The following is a 17,057-nucleotide window of genomic DNA, read 5'->3' on the forward strand; positions in this document are numbered from 1 at the left end:
CTCAATCAGGTTTGTTAGGCAGCCGTAGTGATTTACAAATCCGTGTTGAGACTTTGATATTAGGTTGTGCACATTGATTCATTATGCTATTTATGATAATTCTTTCCGTCACTGTACACAATATAGGTGCGAGACACCAGCTTGTAGTTATAAGTCTTGACTTTGTTTCCTTTTTAAAGGGAAGGCGTGACAATTAATTTGCTTTGAGATTTTAACACTCTATAAGGTGTCGTTAAACCTTAGCAAACAAAATTTAATAAACCTAATTAAATTTTCTTTCAGAATAATTATAAAAGTATTTGTACGAGATTTTCTGAAATAACCTGAAATAAGCTGAAATAAACAAAGTTTATTTTTAACAATAAAATATTTTGTTTGGATAAGTTCTAAAGCTTATTTCAATGTCAAAATATTTTTTTTTGGTTTGCCCCAACCAACCAAAGAAAAGAGAATAAAACAAAGTTTTAATTGCTTTGCACATCACCAAGTAATTTTATTCTTTTAAACGTTCAAAAGACGTCTTTATTAGGTCCTGTGCCCTCTGGGTAATGTACAAAATATTAAAAAAAAGAAAAAAAGGAAAGTGGATCCGCTTACTATAACATTTATAATATAACATTCTCTGCCAGTTTTCTGCTCTAAAAATTGGGTCCCTAAAAAATGAATAAAGTTATGGTAGATCCAATCCCTTTTTAAAAAGCCTTAGTATTCTGAATAAGGGTTAGTTTACAAAATATGGGCGTTGAAATTTAATCAAAATTACAGACTGTAGATTTCAAGAAAAAAAATAGTAATAATAAAAACGAACGAATCATTATTTATTCTCTCTTTTCTTCAATTTTTTTTATAATCAACAAAAACAAGTAGCGTTACTTGTAAAATAAATTATTCATTAGTTTGCGATTAACGAATAACTAAATTTAGGAAATAAATATAAAATTATAGAAACTTGATTTCTCTATGAATATAGAGTCTATTGAATATAACTTTTAATAAAGCTGTGTTTGACCGGGATCATTGAAAAAATAATTTCTTTCTGAAAAACGCAGTCTGTCACTGATGCAGACATGTTTATAACAAGGGTTTGGATTGTAATCGTTACTTTTGTTTACCGTAAGCAAATAAATATAAGTTAATTGTAATTATATTTTTATAATTTTATAAAACCTTGTGTACTTTTTGTTGATAATTTAAATCTTAGCTTTACTCCTAAAATCTATTTTTTTTTCGAATTTTCTTTCGCAAAATTTTTTTACAACAATCGTGTGTTGTTTGCTATTAGAAATAAAACCTTAGTTTGTTACACATTATGTACAAAATAACAAACTGAAATATAAATTTATCAACATTTAGATTTTTCTTTATGTGAACAGAGCACTTTTTCGCAAGAGCAACGACTGTTTACAAGTCTATTTCAAAACTATAGCGTTGAGTCTAGGCCCGTTTTACAAGCTTCTGACCCCGTGATCATTTATATAACAACAGACATAGTGAAAATAGATGCGGTTGTAAGTTTGTTTCAAAACTTTTATTTTGCTTATAGAATTTGATTTTTAATATTTTTAAGTCTAAATATTTTAACAAATAAATAATTTAGGGACTGTTTATACGATGCTAAAATAGCCAAATGTTGAATGTTTGCTTTGTGTAGTTATTGTAAGATATCTTCTACCACATTGAAATGTTTATTTTGTGTAATTATCATAAAATATCTTCAACCACATTGAAATGTTTATTTTATGTAGTTATTATAATCTTTAATCATATCGATCACTATATTGAATAATAGATTTAAACAATGGATCTGATTGCCATATGCAAGATGGTAGATAATTTATCGCCATATTGCACAACATGTTTTACCATAGATTATTATTGTTGAAAGAAATTTATTTTTTAATGGCTACCCAGATGTCTGTACTTTTTTAATGTATTATTAGAAATTATTTTTTTTTACGGATTTATTTTTACGGCATTATTAACCTGTTAAAATACTATCATCAATGATTTAGTCAACCTTTTTCATTTTTAGTCAACCATATCTTTGTCATTTTTAGTCAATCATATCTTTATCATTTTTAGTCAACCATACCTTTAGTCAACCTTAAGTCAACCCTAAGTCAATCTTAAGTCAACCTTAAGTCAACCTTTGTCATTTTCAGTAACTAGCATAGTTAAATCAATCAAATAAGCAGAAATAATTTTTTTTAAATTAAATTCTAAATTATTAAATTTTGTGCAACCTGCAATCTTAAAATCTGAGAAAAAGTAAACATTTTCGCATGAAATGCAAACATGTTTATTGTTGTTATAACAACAATTTTAATCGCTAATTTTTTCGTTTTCTGTAATGACTTTTCATATTTTTTTAAATAAAAAAAATCAGCTAAAATATGTACAGAAACTGCCTTTTTTTCAAATTTACACACCGTTGTTTATTGAATATTTTCTTTTTTTTTAAAGAAAGTCTGCAAACGACACTTAAACAACTTGTTTTTGTTTGAAACCTCATAAGCTCGTATAAGTGTATCATAATAAAAAAGATATGTAAACAAAATTAATAAAATTTATAAGTAATGATATAGATACAAAATTTCTTAGAGAAGTCAAGCAAACATTTTTGTAGTTGATTTGCGGTGGACTAATATAGGCATTTTGAGCGGTTCATTAGAACTTATTCGGTTATTTAGTGGCATCCGCTATAAGTGGCCAACCGATAACTTTCAAAGTTGTGATATGGCGGCTACTACTGATAGTCCACTAAGTAACCGATGAGCAAAACTAGAGTGGACCACCCAAAAAGTCTTCATAGGTCCACTAAAATTCTGCTTTAAAATGTTTGTTCGGACGTCACTAAATTCTACCAGAGAAATTAAATTTAGAAAGTTAAAAAAAAAATAGGTTAATTACTTTATTGAAGACCTAATCGCTTTGCTGACAAAACTATTTCAAGCGATTTCTGACAAATCAGTGTGTTTTTTAATCTTTATTTTAGAACGAAAAAACCCAAGCAATGACATTAAAGGTTCACGTAAAGCACGTAAGTTACTATTAATTTTCAAAGTTTTATTTAAAAAAATTTATCATTCTTTGTTTCAAGGTTTTAAAAACATTTCTAAACCCTAACCCTAACTTTTTTTTTTTTAAAAAAAAACATAAGCGTATTCATAAAAAAAAAAACTTTTAAATATATAAGAAGTAAAAAAAAAGAAAAAGAAAAGGTCAAAAAAAAGACATCGTTAAATAAGAAAGGAGTGAAAAGTTTTCTTTAAACTTAACCTGTGATAAGTGATAAGTATTTTTAAAGCATTTTAAGAAAAACTGAATAAATATTCTTAAACCTTATTAGAAATTAAAGTTAATCTATTAATTAAAAAACAATTTAATGTATCGTACATAAAATATTACAAAAATATATAGGCTATGTTGCCTGAAATGTTAAACAAATAATATGATAAACAAATAAATGAAATATTAAGCAAATGTAGAGAATTGATGTAGATTTTTTACAGCTGTTGTTCTGCATAAAAAAAAATAGCCATAATGCCTATATTAGCAACAAAATCTCAAAAATTTTTGGAACTCTATATCAATGAGGGGATCTACTAAATAAACATCATCTAAAACAAATATATTTCAGTTTTATACAAAGTTACTTAAATAAAAGTTACGCAAATATCGCTTGGAGTAGTACTTCTAAAGGCAAACGAATAACACTCTATCGAAAACAAAAACATGCTTTAAGAACGCATTTAAAAAAAAAAACGAATTTGCAAAACCACTTTTCGAAAGTATGAATATTTATACATTATATGAGCTAAACATAGGTTTAACATTTAAAATTTTATATTTCATGTACAAAAGTGAATTTCAACAATGTCCTTCAATTTTTCATGATCTTTTTAAATTAAACTTAACTTAAAATTTTTTAAATATTTTGCGCACAACAGGCACCTTAATTGAACCTATATGCAGACTTAAGCAGGGACAATTTAAAATTACATATCAGGCTCCTCACATTCAGAATAAAATCTTAGCAAAAGATAATATTATAACATGTAGAAAATAAAAATTGCTTTCAAAAATTAATTAAAAATAATATTTTTGAGTATGCTAACCTTATTAATGATTTCTTTTAAATTACTTTTTGTATTTTTATTTTAATACTAACTTTGTGAGTTTTTTTGTTTTATTTTCATTTATTTTATATTATATTCATTTTAACTTTTGTTTTTAACATCATTGTCAAAAGTTTAATATTGTAAAAATATAAATGCTACACAGCGGTTCTTGATGATAAGACCTTCCAAGTTTCCCGCGTTTTTCTTTAACTATAACACTATTATTTTATGAAAATTTGTAATAATTAATTTTTATACGTTAAATTTTTTACTCACACATATATAATTTGTTTATTTTTGAATGTTAAGAGTTTTTATAACACGAACTTTATTTGTAAAAAAAAGTCCTAAGAGAAATTTTATGATAACTAACGTTTGCGGGGAAATTATAAAAGCTTGAGATTTTTTCATTATATTTATTGAAATTGTTTAAAAACAAACCTTGAACTTTAAATCCAAAGCTGAGATAAAAATTGGTCTCTAGTTATAACATCCTTATTATTAAAAGAACTTATTTTCTTAATTAGTATTATTGAATTCAAAAAAATTGTAGTGCAACGTAATGATAAAGTAATGCTAAAGTTTCAAAGTTGCTGTATGAGATCCTAGCTCTCGTGATTTATTTACGGCATGGCAATGGACCAAATTGGATTTAGCGTGCCATAATCGAGATAGTAATGAATCATTATAACTCAATCACTTTGAAAGAACCGCTATTGAATAATATTGGTTCAACGGTATTAAATCGATAAGATTATCATATGACCCAATAGTTCCGATATAATCAGAAATAACCATACCGGTGTAGCATGTACGAAGTTCTAATTCGATGCGGATTACTGTACAGTTACATTGACCTGACGATACGGATTACTTTTAAAGTAATTTCTACCTGGGCACCGTAACGCCTAACATATTACCTTATCGTTGTAAACGAGGTAATAAATGCGGAAAAGTAAACAAAATACATTAACTTGTTCGCAGCTTTTTTAATTATTTTTCTTTAGCCATAGATCTCTATTGATTTTTTTTCTACAAATTACGCTAAAATGTTATTCTAGAATAATGAAGAAAACATTAGTCCTATAAAAGATTCAAAAAAGTTTTTAAAATAAATATTAAAATTTCAGTATTTATCACATTTTTTTTTATGTACTAACTTCGTTAGTTGAATTATTTAGAATAGTCTTTTCTTACAACAACCGCTATTTATTTTCCGTAAATCATTTTTACAATAGTTTTGATAATATAATAATAACAATGATAATAACAATAATAATAATAATAATAATAATAATAATAATAATAATAATAATAATAATAATAATAATAATAATAATATAATAATAATAATAATAAATTATAATAATACAAGATAAAAAAAAATTAATACAAATTATAGTAATAGTAATAAGTATTTTTACAATAATTACAATGAAAAAATAATAATAATAACTAATATTATAATGGTAGTTATGAGCATAAAATTATTTATAATAATAAGTTAATGATTTATTAGGATGGTGTCACTCACACAAAAATCTAATCAAAGGAGTGACACCAATTTTTAAACATAATATAAGTAATAAAGTTAGAATAAAAAATTTTTCAGAATTTTTTTAAATTGATATTGATTAAGATGAAGTAAAGGTATTTTAGGATATAGTTTTATGGACTCATACAAAATACATGCAAGGCTCCTATTCCATTCACAGACACAATAGAAGTATGGTAAACAATAGAATTTTTACCATACTTCTGGATTTTAAAAGATGGTACATTTAGTTTTCCATTGTGTTTATTTCTAGTAGAGTAGGAATGTAATTGTCTACCTTCAGTGAACAAGTTTGTGATAGGAGGTGGTAAGGAATAGTCTACTTTCTGTGAACAAATTTGTAAATGGAGATGGTATACGAATGTTGTAACTCATATCTTTTAAAAGTATATGAGCTATAGAAATATCTTTGATAATATTTTTAAACATTGTTTTAGCATAAACTTTCAGAAAAAAAAAATCAATAGAGATCTATGGCTTAAAAAAACAATATATATTATATTTTGAAAACTCTTAGTAAAGTTTTTTTTTCACATTTCTGATTTTTATTAATTTGTAAATATGGGTCAAGAAACTTAAATTAATTGATCACAAGTCATCATAAAGAATAATTATAACAAGTCATCATAAAGTCTTAATTAATAAACTACCCGTTGATTTAAACAGAGAAGATGTTTATTTAGTATATATATATATATATATATATATATATATATATATATATATATATATATATATATATATATATATATATATATATATTACACAAAAGCTTAAAACAAATTATAAACGGTGAAAAGTAGCAAAAAAACTGTGTTAATTCTTTTATTTTACAACTTTTACCTTTTTTTAGTAGGTAAAAGTTGTGTTCAATCACAATCTATAAGGTTTTTGTAATATTTGGATTTACAATCATGTATAAAAACGATGTAAACATGTTAAAAAGTTGTATGATGGTAAACATGTTATTTAATTGTTCAAATACCAGGTACAACTAAGACCTAGGGAAAATTAAATCACAGCAATCAGATTTTCTAATTACAAACCGTGGTCGATCAATGTGGAGACATTTCTAAAATATTGAATACCTAAAAAAAAGCATTTCATCGTTTAAACGGCAAACTAAAATACATCTTCTTAATTCCTGATATATGTATAATATAGTTTACAGTATTTGTTTTCAGATTTTTGAATTTTTTTTATCTTATTTTTTTAATATTTTTTGTTTTCAATTTTTAACTCTAAAAAGAGTTTTATTGAATTTTTTATTTTATTTTAAAAGTTCAAGTGTTTTTTTCCCTTAGTGACTAAAGCAATGGTTCCCAACCTTTTCTAACCCGTTCCCCAAATTATATATCATAAAATCTTCATGGACCCCTTAGCTTTTAAAAATTTTTACAAGGTGAAAATTTTAATAATGTAACTTTTATTCATCAGCATAATATTTTGTTTAAAGTATTTTTTATTAGACTGTCTAGCGACAGTCTATTTAAAAATATGACAGTCTATCAATGACACAAAAGTATTTTATCTTAGTTAATATATAAAACCTAAAACTTCGACTCATTTGGAGTCGAGAAAACTACGCAGCAATATCAGCACATATTGCAGCTGTTAAATGAGAAACAGTATTCACTGGACTAAATGCAAACGATGATTACCAGCTTCTAGCAAACGTGTACAATGAAGCCACTAACCTACACATTCCGTCAACTACCACTCCCTTTACTGAAAAACAGGAGCAATTGGTAACACCAGAACTTATTGAGGCGGTCAAAGCTAAACGCATCTCTTGGGCCAAGTACATAAATGCAGGTCAAGATACGCATAAGTTTCTCAAAATATCGCATCGCACTGCCTACACAAAAGTTAAAAAAATGGTCAAAGCTGGTAGGCAGAAGTACAAAGAGTTACTCGTCAGGGATTCCGATAGCAACCCTAAACGCTTATTTGCATATGTAAGAAGCAAGCAGAGTGTCAGTAACAACATTACATTGCTTGAAACAGTCAATAGTAACATCACAACCGATACCGGCGATATATGCGCATCGTTAAATAACTATTTTCAATCAGTCTTTGTTTTAGAGCCTGAAGGTTCAATGCCAGGCTTTGAAAGTCGTACTGAAGCAGTTTGTGTCATCGATCCAGCAAGTTTCTCTATCGATATAGTACAAAAATGCCTAAATAACCTTGATGAAAGAAAATCAACCGGCTACGATGGCTTACACCCACGGGTCCTTAGTAAATGTTCAGCTGCCTTTACCAAGCCTTTTTCGCTTATCTATAAGTGCTCGTTTGCAACTGGTGTAGTTCCTGACTTGTGGAAAAAATCGAATGTAACACCTATTTTCAAGAAGGGGAGTAGACTAAAAGCATCCAACTACCGGCCAGTCTCGCTCACTTCCATACCTTTCAAAATTATGGAAAGTATTTTACAAAAAAGAATAATAGAGCACTGCGTTGCTAATGGTCTAATTTCTCCAAACCAGCATGGCTTTGTTCATCGTAAGGGATGCGTATCAAACCTTTTAGAAACTTGGGACATGACGGATGTAACTCACTGCAGACACGCAGTAGACGTCATTTACACAGACTTTGCAAAGGCGTTCGACAAAACACCACATAAACGCCTTCTTCATAAGCTGAGAGCGTACTATATTCAAGGCGCTCTCGTTGACTGGATCGCAGCTTGGCTAAGCAATCGATGTCAACGAGTGGTTATAAACAGCATTACTTCTGAATGGAAAGCAGTTACTAGTGGAGTGCCTAAAGGCTCGGTTTTGGGGCCATTGTTATTCGTAACCTTTGTAAACGACCTGCCGGACAGAATTACACATCATATGAAACTGTTTGCCGACAACAGCAAAATAATAGGGATAATTAAAAAGGAGTCGGACAACATCACTCTCCAAGATGACGTTGACAGAGCAATGGAATGGTCACATATTTGGCTCTTGAATTTAAACGTTGAGAAATGCAAAGTAATGCATGTTGGGCGCGGATGTAACAAGACAACGTACAAATACTCAATGTCTAACATCAACGGCACCCGTCGTCCTCTCGAAAAAACCGCTGTCGAAAGAGACCTTGGTCTGATGGTCTCGAATAACCTAAACGTTAGACCGCAAATAGAGTCAACCGCATCAGTAGCAAATAGAATGCTAGGGTGACTCAAAAAAACACTTCGCAGTCGCAGTTTTTATTTATGGCGCACTCTGTATCTCACTTACATTCGCCCCCATCTTGAGTTTGTTGTACAAGCCTGGTCACCGCATTTAAAATCAGACATTGCCATTCTCGAACAAGTCCAACATCAAGCAACAAAAACAATATCGACTATTAAACACCTGTCCTATGAAGATCGACTCCAACGGCTCGGTTTAACAACTCTTGAAGAATGCCGCAAAAGAGCTGATCTTATCGAGTAACTCAAAATCACTCGTAAACTCGAGCTTTTCAGTTTTGTCGTCCTGCAAAAATTTTCAAAAAGTGAAAATAAGTATATTTTAAGAGACCATAACCATAAACTAGAACATCAGATGATAAAAAACTATGAGGAGCGATATAACTTTTTTTCAAATAGAATTGTCGCCCCATGGAATGCGCTTTTGCAAGAAACCAATGCTTTCAAAAACAACATAAGAAAGTAACTTTGCTGCTTTGTCTGTAGCGTCTGTATCTCTATGTTCGTCAGCATAGAGGGGCCTGGTGTAGCACCTCTTCATCAAATTATAAATAGATTATTGTATTTGTATTTGATCACTGAATAATAATAATATTAATAATATGATACAAAAGCAGGTCAGTGGGAAATCTGGCACTGCTTACCAGCAATTAATATCTGAAAATTTGGTTTAATTTAATATCTACATTGATATCGAGTCTATTTCTTTTTTTAGTTTTAAGAGATAGCATAGCTAAAAACTCGGCTTCACACAAATGTGATGTTGAAAAGGGAATAAGGGCTTTAAGTGCAATTGATAAACACAATGAATATAAATTCCTCATTTTCATCCAGAAGTTATCTAATGGTGTTATTTTAAAGTGATCTTTAGCCGTGTATCATCCTTTAACTCTATAAATTCTACTTGCGCTTCCTCAATAATATTTTTCACATCACAAGAAAGTGGTGATGTAATAATTTACTGCTGAAAAATTTCTCATCTAGAATATAGTTACCCAACTCATTAATCAAATTATCTAGGGAACAAACTATTTCTATCTTTATAATTTCGGGAAGAATGTCATTTCCAATTACGCTATTTAAATTCTAGTCTTATACAGTTTGAGCTTTTCAATAAATTCCTTCAGTATTTCCAAGTGTGTAATGGCATTAGCATTTTTGCCACAATACGACCCACAATGTCCACATGATAAGCCGTTGTTATTTCAAAACTGTCAAATTTAAAATATTCTACTAATCCACTTTTCATTTGACATAAAAATTAGTTCACTTCTTTTCTAAGCTTGAAAAATCTTTCCAAAAATTTTCCAGCAGAAAAAAGTTGAGTGTTGAAAGCAGAGGATTTTATATGACCAATTTGACTAATTGATTAAATACAGCTTTCAAACTACCTGGTAAAGTTTTGGTTGCCAAAGCCTGTCTATGAATAAAACAGTGTACACCAACTACATTTGGAGCAATCTATTTCAGTCTAGTCTGCAATCCAGACTTTATAACCAGAGGCGATTTTACGGGGGAGTGTTACACCCCCATCCCCCCAAAAATTGTGATTTTCGATCACAATATTTGGGGGAATATTTTTATTGTAATTTTTTGTCATTGAAAAACTGTTTAAAAATTTCCATAATATATTGTTATATAATATCATAGCATATTGTTGTTTCAAGAATAGAAGAGAACAAGAATTCTTCCTTGAACTTGTTATTGCGAATATACCTACAAAAAACAATTAATTGTGCCATTGAACTTACATCTGTGGACTCATCTAACTGAATAGAAAAATATGGTGATTCTTTAATTTTTAGATTTTTTAGTTTTGTGGTCCACATTAAATTTTCTTATGGACCCCCAGGGGTCCATGGACCACCGGTTGGTGGTCTGGACCCACCACTGGACTAAAGGTTAAAAAGATTAACACATCATCCTTACCTTCTTTGAGTCCCTGACAAATTATAACAGTATATATATATATATATATATATATATATATATATATATATATATATATATATATATATATATATATATATTAAGGTTTTTATGCTTACGATGTTATCTATTTTTTAAATGATTGAAAATTGTAATATTGTTTAATCAGCGAAATAAAAGTTATATAAAACAAAAAAAAATAAAAAAAAAGTAAAAATTTAAGATCGTAAAGTTAGATGGTTTTAAATTAAACTTTAGTAAAATCATTAGTAATTATATTTTGTCTTTAAGTTATACTGAAGTTTTATCTTGTAATTAAATATAGATAATCAGTGTTCCGTAACGCTAATAACTACCTACAACATTACCCTATTTCGAAACCCATTTTTATATTAAGCTGTTTAAATTAATGAAAATAATTTTTATATATTTACTTATTTTGTAGGGAACCATAAATTTTTGATTGTGATTTTTTGCTTTTTAAGGAATGGAAAAACAGCCTTTTAACATGGGATCCGGAAGAATACGGTGGGGTTGATAAACTTGTGGTGCCAGTTTCAAAAATTTGGACTCCATTTATTCATTTATATAACCAGTACGTTTATACTTTAATTATGTTTAATCAATTTTTATAAATAAAAGCGGTTTCAAAACTTTAAAATTGAATTTTGATAAAACTTTAAAGTTGAATAGCTTTTTTGTAAACGTTTTACCACCTAGAACAGCGATTCCCGACCATTCCAAAGCCGCGATCCTTTAATATTATTAAATATTAATATTATTATTAAAGAGGGTCTTCACAACTCGGCAAAATTTGCCGAGTTGTGGAGACCCTAACAATAAATTTAATAAGGTTGTACCTAAATCACTGCAATTTTTTTAACCACTAAATTTTTTCAGCTATTATATTTTTTGACTTTTAAATATCTGATTTTATTTATATTTTATACTTCATAGGCACCATATTTTTTGTTACAAATTGTTTTTAAAATTGATTTATAGTTTGATTAATATTTGCAAAGGAATAACGTGCTTACATTGTAAACATTTTATAAAGCCTCAACTTTAAAGTTCTAATTATGCATGACATAATTATGATAAATTTATTACGCACATTGCACAATTCACACGTAAAATATTGTAAACTTTACAATATTTTAAGTGTGCATTGCGCAATTTAAATTATACAACTGTAAGTCACACACAATCGAAGCTATTAATTTTAAAGTTGATGTTTTAAACTTATAAATAAGTACGCTGTAATGACTGTAGTCAGAGTATCGCTTAAATTTAAAATGATAAAAAAAAAAATCCTTACCAGCGTAAACAAGGTATTTCAGAAGGTCTAATGACCCCTGGCATATTGTCAGGTAACCCTCTTGGGGTTGTGACCCACAGTTTGGGAACCGCTGATCTAGAACGTTTCAGCTATCTAGGCCATATCATCTTAACTTGGTTCAGCTGTTCAAAAATAGACATTGGTAGAGTATGTTTATTTACACTTTTTATAAGTTTTACTATATATTGCTTGCTTTTTTTTAGTGCATTGCAGGTTTACAGTGAGAAATTTCAACCAGACGAATCTTACATGGTTCTATTAGACTACAGAGGCAACTGTACGCGCTTTTTTTCACATTTCTTTATCAGCAGTTGTGACATAAAGGTGAATAGTTTTCCTTTTGATGAACATATATGTCTGATGGAGTTTGGATCATGGACATACGATGAAAGCTTACTTCAAGTTATTCCGACACATAGCAACGCAGTTAGTGAAGAGTATGTGATCAACGGGGAGTGGGAACTTTTGAGTGCTTTAATCACTGGGTTGAGAGTAAGACTTTGTGTATACGCATTTGGTAATATTATTAGTAATATATTTTATATTTAAAATATTATCTTTTATTTAGAAAAAATACAGAATACAAACTTTATACCACAGTAGCATTCAAATTAGAGTTCACATTCAAAGAAAGCATTTATTCTTTGTAATGAACCTCGTAATACCATGCGCTTTGATTGCTTCTATGATATTTCTTGTCTTTCTTCTTCCTCCGAAATCCGGTGAACGAATATCTCTAGGAATCACAGTGCTTTTGTCAATGGCTATATTTCAAGAGCTATCGTCTGAAAAGCTTCCAACAAGTTCTGAAAACTTTCCTCTATTAGGTAACATAAATTTTCTTAACTTTGTTTGAATTTAAATCTTGGGCTTTAGAGGAGTTGACATATAAAAAGTATATGTTCTTTTAAAAAAATTTATGACTAAAATTCCAAGGAGTCTGAAAAAACATTTAATTATTGAATTCTAAAGTATGTGATTGGGTAGCTTTTACTAATGATACTTTTTTTGGGGGTCTGAGTTTCATGTGTAATGTAAAACAAAAACATTTAAATGTATTTATTGATACATTTTTTGGCAAAATGCTAATTGGTTGGTTACTTCACATTATCCAATTCATAAGTTGATTCATGAAAGTAAAAAGAGGAAAACGAGGCAAGATGACGAATGGGGCAAGATAGCTTTTCATTTATGAACTTTTTATTTTTATTTTTATTTCAAATTTTTCTGATTGCAAACAAAAAATTCGTGTAGACAATGATTAATTAAGATAACATAAACATACTGACAAAGTATTATTGCTTCATGACTGATAGTTTTGCAATAACTCAGGCCTTTCAAAACGTTTGCTTTAAATTTTTACATTTTATTACGTTTTATTTTATTATGTTTTACGTTTGTTTTAAATTTTTTCATTTTTTCCAGAGCAAAGAAAGTTTGATCAAAATAAAAATGTGAGCCTGGAAACAAAGATACTTCAAAACATTTGCAGCCCCAACCTCAAATGTGAGGGTAATGTTTTTTTTTTTCTTCAGAAAAGCATTTGACAAGGAAGTTCCCTCCTCCTTCTTTACCTATGTTGCTTATCTGGCCTAAGCTGGCATCAAACAATGGACCTTTTGGTTCTGAGCCAGAACTCTAATCACTGCTCAAAATAAAATGTTTTAACTTATTATCTTATGCTAAATTTAAATTCATCGACAATAATACTTTATTCAATAATATTTTAGTTTTAAAAAGTTATGACTATAAAACTTGAACATTCCACCTTCTCACCACCTTGCACCTTCTCCTAAATTAGAGGATTTAATACCTGTCAATTAACTTAAATTTAGTATAAGATGGTAAAGTAAAATATTTCATAAACTTTTATCATCATGTCTGGGGTTGGGGGGCTGCAAATTTTTTAAAAATACTTTAGTTGCTTAACTTCAATTACCGCAATTTTTTGCAAATCTTTTTTGATAAACATACTTAAAATTGAAATTTTAACAATCCCTGAAAGTGTCATATCGGAAACATAAAAAAACTCTACGTAGGTCCCTGAAAAACTAAAAGTTTACTACACACCTAAAGAACCGTGTAAATTCATATTTATTTGGTTTGTATTTTAACAATTTAAGATAATGTGTAAAAGAATTTAGTTCCAGCTAATGTTTCGAATGATTATCAGGTATTATTCTTAAGTCCTGCTTGCAACAAATTCAATTTAATAAACTGATAATAGATTTTGGTACAGTTTTATCCTAAACACCTGAGGCTTAAAGAATCTAAATATCTACAATTTTGTTGGCAAGTTTTTAGTTTTAAAAATTCTAATTTTGATCTTACCGAAAATATTTATAATACCTTAAATCTTTTTGTAAATTCTGTCGTAATCAAATTGACAGCAATTCAAATATGGTGTTTAATGCTGCACTAAATTAACAGTTTCCTAAAATAAAATTGACAGCTTCCATTATAAGTTTGTTACACATGGAGATTCAAATTTGGAGATTTATATTATTTGAAATAATATATATATCTCCAAATTTACCATTATTTAGTAAAATGTCCACAAGAAGAGTGTTGATGACAGCAACAGTAACTACGATATAAAATCATAATAAAATTAAAAAAGCTCTAATTCACTAAAAAAGCCAATTCACTAGAAAACGAGGAAGTTAACTTTTTTTTTACAATTACAAACGGAACTGCTACTATACACAATTCAAAAGTTAGCGTTAAAGTTTTATGCCATAAAAGTCCGAAACAAGAATCCCAGATGAAAATTTGAAGAATGAATGAATTGAATGATTTGAAAAAACTCATTTTAATAAAAATGTCATTTTCACTTATTTTTGATTACTTATTTATAAAATTTATTTAAAAAAAGAAGAAGTAAAAATTATAAACAAATATTTTCATCCTTACCACAACGTTTCAAGTTTTGATCATCCTTCTACACAGATTTTTGACACTTTGACAATGTTGACAACTTTTGTAGCTTATATTTTATAATTGTTTTTGAAAATTTTTAAACTGCAAAGAAATTAATGTATATTAAAACATTGTATTGTATTTGCTCACCTGCATTAAAATAATATGAACCTGAAGTATTATATTAGGAAAATGTTAATAAAATAGCACATAACTTTTTATCTGGCGACTACAATTTCGTTGACCTTAACTTTAGTTGACCTTAACTTTCGTTGACCTTAACTTTAGTTGACCTTAACTTTAGTTGACCTTAACTTTTGTTAAACTTAACTAGTACTTCTTATTCTTGAAATTAATTTTCAAAAAAGGTCATGAATTCTCAAAAGTTGAAATTTGTATAAATGCAATAAATTCATAAATCTATATCATAAATTTAGGTTCAAATATCGAGTATTAGATATCGAGTATTAGATATCGATTAGGTTATATCGAGTACCGATATCGACTATTAGAAACAGCATTATTAAAAATTTTAAATTTTTTAGATATTGTATTTAACATTTGATAAATCATCGTTTTTAATAAAGATATATAAAACTTCCTTTCCACCCTTTTGTTTATTTTTTAAAATAAAATTAATTTAAGCAGAACAACAAGTAGTATTTTGTATATATGCCTTTTCTATTAATGTTGTCTAGATAACTCATAAACTCTAAAGAATTTTTTTCACATTGTTGATTGTATTCAAGAAAATGTACCAGATTTTTTATAATACTTGTAATAAAACCTCTAAATTTTGTTGCATATTATTTTATGGAGAAATAATGACGTTTTTTTTATGGAGAAATAATGACGTTTTTTTTATGGAGAAATAATGACGTTTTTTTTATGGAGAAATAATGACGTTTTTTTTATGGAGAAATAATGACGTTTTTTTAAAAAAAAAAAATTGTTAGTGGCATAAGCAAGTGCCTTAGTTTATAAAGCTCAACTGAAAATGAATTTTAATAAATTTTTTAAATTAGTTTTAATTTATAAAGTTATATATTTTGATAGGAGTCTACTACACAATATCAATGTTTGAGATTGGTATTGCTATGGCAATGAATTGTTTTATTTTGAATTTATACTACCGCAACTATGATATGCCTCGTTGGGTTCGTAGTTTGGTTTTAGGACACTTGGCAAAAATTGTTCGAGTTGATGTACCGCTTCGATACATTGCAGAAATCTTTGTTGAAGTTGATTGCCCGTCTGAACAAAATAAAGGAAGATTATCAACGTCAAATATGTCAAGCGAACAACCCAACGACGACCCTAGCTTTCGTATTAAGTCGTCTGGCAATGATTCCTTTTGTTTATCAAACAGTAAAGCTAGCTTCAAATCCAAAAAAAAGAAATTGTCTTATGTTAAAAAAGACATGGGTGAAGATTGGAGAATGGTTGCCCGAATTGTTGATCGACTTATGCTATTCCTTTCTGTTGTAATCGGAGTTGTATCGGCAGTAACAATTTTTCTACAAACCGATAGATTTAAAAAATTTTTATACGGTTAGGTCATTTATTGAAAAAGTTTTAAAGGAAATTTTGTTCTTTTAAATAATTTTCAAACATCAAAACGAAATTTTAGAGAATTTATTACATATGTTTTATATAGTCTACTGAATTAAAACTTTTATAAAAGAAAAGTTTTAATTTTTCACATAGGTTCTAGAGCTTTAAAACTTTCAGCATTTGTGTTGTCCCGATGAAACTGTATGTTAAAAATTATTTCAAGGGCCGCCATGATTCGTTCAATGTCACCATAAATCATTCGTGAACCATTTCCAGGGCTGCCCAAAAATGTGGAGCACGTACCCCACTTTTTTTGTTGCAGAATCTTTTTATTGATTTTTCGCAACTTTTCAAACAAGCTAGAGCTCCCGAACTTTTAGCGTTTGTGTAGTCCTGATGATATTGCATGTTGAAAATTGTTTCCAGTGCAAAGATATAGTGGAAGTGGAATCAAGG

The 17,057-nt window shown here is 28.6% G+C and overlaps 1 protein-coding gene across 1 annotated transcript; it reads left to right on the forward strand.

Moving 5' to 3' along the window:
• The first annotated feature begins 961 nt into the window (after positions 1 to 961).
• LOC101240830 (neuronal acetylcholine receptor subunit alpha-3) lies at positions 962 to 16,681 on the forward strand. Its single transcript, XM_065814222.1, has 7 exons — positions 962 to 1,113; positions 1,354 to 1,508; positions 2,996 to 3,040; positions 11,275 to 11,384; positions 12,332 to 12,620; positions 12,697 to 12,955; positions 16,104 to 16,681. Exons 1-7 carry the CDS (start codon positions 1,068 to 1,070, stop codon positions 16,601 to 16,603), a joined length of 1,404 nt encoding a protein of 467 aa, XP_065670294.1. The 5' UTR covers positions 962 to 1,067; the 3' UTR covers positions 16,604 to 16,681.
• The last annotated feature ends 376 nt before the right edge of the window (positions 16,682 to 17,057 follow it).

Source organism: Hydra vulgaris, chromosome 12 (assembly GCF_038396675.1).
Source record: "Hydra vulgaris chromosome 12, alternate assembly HydraT2T_AEP".
NCBI classification, from domain to species: domain Eukaryota; kingdom Metazoa; phylum Cnidaria; class Hydrozoa; order Anthoathecata; family Hydridae; genus Hydra; species Hydra vulgaris.